Source organism: Anopheles gambiae, chromosome 2, assembly GCF_943734735.2.
Source record: "Anopheles gambiae chromosome 2, idAnoGambNW_F1_1, whole genome shotgun sequence".
Taxonomy (NCBI): Eukaryota; Metazoa; Arthropoda; class Insecta; order Diptera; family Culicidae; genus Anopheles; species Anopheles gambiae.
In genome coordinates, this window is record NC_064601.1 from 74,862,802 (window position 1) to 74,868,801 (window position 6,000).

At 47.9% G+C, this 6,000-nt stretch overlaps 1 protein-coding gene across 3 annotated transcripts; it reads right to left on the bottom strand.

Annotated features, from left to right (window-relative positions):
* Positions 1–1,234: 1,234 nt before the first annotated feature.
* On the bottom strand, positions 1,235–3,162 carry LOC133391624 (uncharacterized protein K02A2.6-like). Of its 3 annotated transcripts, none has more exons than XM_061646935.1 (2): positions 1,472–3,162; positions 1,235–1,398 (listed from the first exon to the last, which is right to left on the bottom strand). In XM_061646935.1, exons 1-2 carry the CDS (start codon positions 2,736–2,738, stop codon positions 1,382–1,384), a joined length of 1,284 nt encoding a protein of 427 aa, XP_061502919.1. In that variant the 5' UTR covers positions 2,739–3,162; the 3' UTR covers positions 1,235–1,381. The 3 variants fall into 3 exon arrangements, with proteins under 3 accessions (XP_061502919.1, XP_061502918.1, XP_061502917.1); XM_061646934.1 differs by having other exon boundaries at positions 1,263–1,398; positions 1,461–3,162; XM_061646933.1 differs by having other exon boundaries at positions 1,309–1,398; positions 1,455–3,162.
* Between the last annotated feature and the right edge of the window lie 2,838 nt (positions 3,163–6,000).

Below are 6,000 nucleotides of genomic sequence, written 5' to 3' on the forward strand. Positions count from 1 at the left end.
GCTTCGGCCTTCGTGAGGGCTCTCGATGCATGCTGCACGACTTTCAGGGAGCCATCCATAAAACGATGGCTAATCGTCGCGCCTAGACCTATCGACGAAGCATCTGCAGACACAACTATTTCCGCATTTGGGTCGTAATGCGTGAGCAGCAAATCAGACGATAACAGCTCCTTAAACCTTTTGAAAGATTGCTCACACTTGTGCGTCCATACAAAATTTCTGTCGTTCTTCAGTAGTTCATCCAGCGGGTATCGGAGCTCTCGCATCTTCGGTAGGAATTTACCATAATAGTTCACGGCTCCTAAAAAGGACCGAACTTCGCTCACGTTTGTTGGTGCTGGCATTTTGCGTATAACGTCGATCTTCGCTGGGTTTGGCCTAAGACCCTGTCTATCGATCACAAAGCCCAGGTACTCAATCTGCACCATTTTAAATGAGCATTTTTCCGCACGGATTGTAAATCCGTAGTCCTTTATACGACGGAAAAGATTGAGGAGGTTCTCATCATGCTCGCGTTCTGTTCTTCCGCCAACAACTACATCATCCAAGTACCCAGAAGTACATTTCAATCCAGCGAGCATTGCATCGATTAGTTGTTGAAACGCGGCTGGGGCGATCTTTATGCCTGGCGGTAAACGATTATAGTGATACAATCCGCGATGCGTGTTAATAGTTAGAAGAGGACGATATTGCTCGTTTATCTCGACTTGCAGAAATGCATCGGACAAATCTATCTTGCTGAAAAATTTGCATTGTGCCAATCTGGCAAATATATCGTCTGGCAGTGGGAGTGGATACTCATATGACTGGAGAGCAGCGTTCAGGCCAGTCGAATAATCTCCACATATTCTTATTCTGCCATTTTTCTTCCGCACCACTACGATTGGGGCTGCCCAGTCCGAATAGTCGACTGGGGTAATCACACCTAAGCCTTGCAAGCGATCGAGCTCTTTATCCACCGTTGCTTGCATCGCATATGCCACAGGGCGCTTCGGGCAAAACACCGAACGGTGATTTTCTTTTAGCTTTATCTGGATGTTTGCCTTGGTGCACAGTCCAGTGCCGCTAAACACCTCGGGGAATCGGCTCTCCCATTTTCCAGATTCAGCTTCGATTCTATTATAGAAATGATCCATCGGTACAGAACCAAGCTCAAATAGCTCTATTAAATCGGCTCCCAGAAGCTGCAAATCAGAAGCTATTACCCGTATTACGGCAACCCTCGTTATGTCCCCAATCGTTACCTGAGCACAGAATTCACCATCCAGCTGAAGGTGAGAACCAGACGCTGTTCTCGCATGGACTTCTACCGGTCTCAATGTTGGCTCATCAAGCTGCTGCCAAATTTTTCGTCCAATGACAGTTATATCGGAGCCGGTGTCTAGCTGTAGGCGAACCCTGTAGCGATTGATCAAAACATTAACAAATTTTCTTGCATGGCGCACGCTGTGTACATTCACGGTAACTGTACGTGTGTCCACCGGTGTATTTTTGTTCCACTTGTTGAACTTTCTCTTCTTTGGCCACCACTTCTTCCGCTGGTTACAAAATCCTTCGCGGTGGCCCGTTCTTCCGCAATCACAACACTTGTGTAGGGCATACGGGCACTCCCTGGCCCAGTGTGGATCGCCACACAACCAACAAGATCTGGGCGGCTTGCTTGTTCCCTCGAAATTCTTCCGCTGCTGATTCTGCTGCCCTTGCTGAAACCTACGCACCTGTGTTTGTTGTTTCTGTTGCTGCACTTTACTTCTACTTGCACTGTGTATCGCTAGGACTTTCTCCTCCGCCTGAGTAGCGATCATGGCGCTGTCCACCTTTAGACTGGAGATTCGCTCACACTCAGCGGAGAGTTGCTCCAACGTGACATCGGCTCTCTCCTCGATGCGGGAGAGCAATCTCGTCCTCACGTCTGCATCGGCATCGTCCTTCAAGCCGCACACCAGTATCAAGCACTTGAACTGCTCTTCGCTCATCGCCGATAGCTGAAAATTAACACAAGAGCGGTTAACGCGGCAGACAAACGACAACAGGTCTTCATTGCGTGATTTAATCAGCTGCAAGCATTTATATCGCTTGCTCACGAGGGTTTCCGCTCTCCCAAATAGAGCGGTCAGCTTCTTAACCGTTTCATCAAACGGCACATAACGAGGGACACTTGGCAGTATGAAGCTGGCGTAGCGCGCGTATTCTGCAGGGCCCAGCTTGCGTACCAGCAAGCGCACTTTCGCTGCATCATCAAGACGAGAGGCATCTTGCGCGAAAAGATCCTCATATCGGGCAAACCACGAAGCAAAGGTGATATCCGACTCCGCCTCATAGCGGAATTCCATGATGCTGCCCGACAGCGCTTCCATGATGAGTTCGGGATTGCCGGGGGCAACGGCCTGTGAGGGAACAGTCTGGCTCGGCTGTGATAGTGACTGTGGCTGTTGCAGCATACGCGAAATGAGCTGCTGCTGCTGCTCCATCTGTTTCTGCTGCTGCTGCATCTGCTGTTGCATTAGCTGCATCATCTGCATCATCATCGCCGAATCGGTGGTGGGCGCTGGAACTGCGGCTGGCGATGGCTGCGAAGCTGCATTCTGCGATGGCGATTGCACCATCGACGCTTGCCCTTCGCTGGTGGGCGGCAAAAGATGCTGCGACGGGGCAAACGCACTCGCACGCAGCAGAGATGCTCTTCTCTGGTCCACTTCCATAGAGAAGTCCGGTGCACCATTTTCGCCGGTGTTCATCCTTCTACGCTTTGCTCGCGGTCGAGTAATTTTTTTTTTTATGAACAGCACTAAATTCGCACACAACTAATCACAAGCCTTTTTCTGTTTTTTTTTTTTACTCCTCGTCGCCACTGTTATGTTCCTTTCTTTCTATGCTATTATTACTCAGAGAGGTACACGCGTTTGTAACATAAACGAACATAAAACTGTATTAACATAAAAGACGTTCTAACGTAAAATAAACGAAGACTGTTTCCCGCCGTTCCCGTTCCGTGCGCTATCCTATATTGCCAGTTGCCAAGTGCCGGCGTGTTCGCCGGTCGACCCCGTTGACCGCGCAAACGATGACCCGGAGGGATTGCACGCACACATCAACCGATGATCACTCACGCGCCAACGGTGAGTTACTAGTAGCAATCCATCCGGTCCAGGTTAGCTCACAACAGTACCTCAACTTAATATCGCCTCGCTGGCATAGATCCCGTATGAAATGACGTTTTGTTTCTATATGTTTGGAGCGCTTGCTGGATTTCTCCGATTGAGCAAATGAAAGACAAGCTTGATTGTCTCCATTCACTATTGTTACGCTATGCTGAACTTCCCCCAAATCACTAAGGAGTCTACGCAACCACAGTACCTCCTGGCAGGTCTCGGCCAACGCAACGTACTCAGCCTCCATCGTAGATAACGTAACGTTGCTCTGCTTACGGCTAGCCCAGGACACTGCTCCTCCTGAGAAGTACACCACGTAAAGTCAACTCCTACAACCGAGAAAGGGCGCGTAGGCGTAGCACGAGATTCAGGAAGTTGCCCCATAGGTTGAGATACTGTTTTAGGATCTGCTCTAAAGCACGTTACGCAGCTCTTGCAAACCGAATTAGCAATTCGTCGGCCGTCGATCACCCAATATTCTTTTCGCATTTCAGCCAACGTGGTGCGAGGACCTGCGTGAAGCAATCGGCGGTGATATTCGACTGCTATTAGTTTGGCAAAATGACTACTTCCTTGTAGTAGCAAAGGGTGTTTTCCAGAGTACTCGATCCCAGTTTGCTGTAGACGGCCACCAACACGGAGTAATCCATCTGCATCGATAAAAGGATGCAGAGATTTCAAACGAGAAGTTGCACGTACAGGTTTTCCGGATGATAAGTCTCGCATGTCGTTCGGAAAGTAGACGTTTTGAAGCATTTCGACGAACGTTATTTTTGCGTTCTCCAGATCTATGGTGGCAATAAATGCTTCCCTGGAGGGATTCTGTTGGCGCCTGTACCCTTTCCATCGCAAACAGTATGCCGTGAATCTTAGTGCCTTCCAATAGCAAGAAAAACGTTTTACCCAATTCACCGAATCAATCGAAATTGCTGCTATGTTCTGCTTGTTGCGCTCCATCATTTCCTCAGGTGGAATTTCTATCATCTTACTTTCCATCCACTCTTCTCGTGGCGATGACAACCAACTAGGGCCATGGAACCACAAATCGCACGATAATAGCTGTTGAGGTAGAGCTCCTCTTGAAACTACATCAGCCGGATTTTCTGTACCTCTAATGTGCATCCATTTGCAGCACTTTCCGATGTCCTGTATCAACGATACCCGATTTGCTACAAAAGTGACCCATGTATACGAAGGAGATTTGAGCCAATGCAAAACCACTCTAGAATCACTCCACATAAATGTTTCGATTTCTTGCATGCCCATTGATTTGCTTACATGATTCCACAAATTTATCGCCACCACTGCCGCACCAAGCTCCAATCGGGCCAAGCTGATTCTCTTTAACGAAGCTGGTCTAGATTTTGCAGCAAGTATTTCGACCTTTATTTGCCCATCACTATCCGTTGATCTTAAATACAGGACTGCTCCATATGCCGCTTCGGATGCATTGGCAAAACAATGAAGCTGCATCGATGTCGATTTTGGCAAACGGACGTATCTCGGAATCTTGAGGTCGGATAGCAAGGGTAGATTAGCATGAAATCCTTTCCATTCTTCTGCAAGCTCTCACGATAATGGGTCATCCCAGTCGTGACACGCAATCTGTTGGAAGGGAGAAATAGCAGGACACTTGCGCAGTCGTATTTAAGTGTGTGTTTATTGTACGAAACACATTGGCGGAATGAATCGCTTACATGTATTTACAGTGTTGGTGAAATGTTTCCCTGCCCAAGTGACAATTCGCATATGCGTTATATTTGAGGGGTAGGAAATTGCATACTTTCAAATCTCCTCCTCAATTAATAGCCCTCAAATTACCTCTCATCAATCCCAAACGAATCGCGAACATATTGTGCTTTACCGTTCCTAATGGCTTAGTTAGTATATCCGCATTCATGCTCTCAGTAGGGCAGTACCTCAACTTAATATCGCCTCGCTGGCATAGATCCCGTATGAAATGACGTTTTGTTTCTATATGTTTGGAGCGCTTGCTGGATTTCTCCGATTGAGCAAATGAAAGACAAGCTTGATTGTCTCCATTCACTATTGTTACGCTATGCTGAACTTCCCCCAAATCACTAAGGAGTCTACGCAACCACAGTACCTCCTGGCAGGTCTCGGCCAACGCAACGTACTCAGCCTCCATCGTAGATAACGTAACGTTGCTCTGCTTACGGCTAGCCCAGGACACTGCTCCTCCTGAGAAGTACACCACGTAACCGGTTGTTGATTTCCGTGATGAAGAGTCGCCTGCCCAATCCGCATCGGAAAACGCGATTAAGTCACCGCAGTCGGTTACACCATGCTCTCCACCCATCTTCAGCTTCCAATCTTTGGTATCCTTAAGATACCTTACCGCACGCTTGGCTGCCGTCCAGTCTTTTTCCGTTGGGGCACTAACTTTTCTACCTAGTACAGTAGCCGTTGCCATTATGTCGGGTCGCGCACAAACAGCTATGTAGAGTATTGCTCCAACAACGGATCGATACTTGGTGTTGTCTTCCAACAGCTTGGTGTCAGCTGTGTCCTTCAGGAAACCCTGGTCCATTGGTGTCTTTGATGTCTTCGCCTCAACAAATCCCACGGTGTTAACTAGCTTGTTAATGTAGTTGTTTAGCCCGATGCTGTATACACCATCTTCTTTTCGAATTTCCAATCCTAAAAAGAATTTTACATGACCAAGATTAGCTATCTCGAAATGCCTTCGTAAATGTTCATAAACGCCAGCTATGATTTTCTCGTTCTTACAACCCACGAGAATGTCATCGACGTAGACGATGAGATACACCGTCTCACCACTCCTGTTCGCCGTATACAAGCATGGATCGGCCGAACTCGCTATGAA

Excerpts from the sequence above, each read along its gene's own strand:
- LOC133391624 (XM_061646933.1), bottom strand. The coding sequence starts at position 2,738 with ATGAACACCGGCGAAAATGGTGCACCGGACTTCTCTATGGAAGTGGAC. Across the intron at positions 1,399-1,454 it reads CACGTACAGTTACCGTGAAT|GGTTCGCCTACAGCTAGACA; the intron begins GTACACAGCGTG and ends CAATCGCTACAG.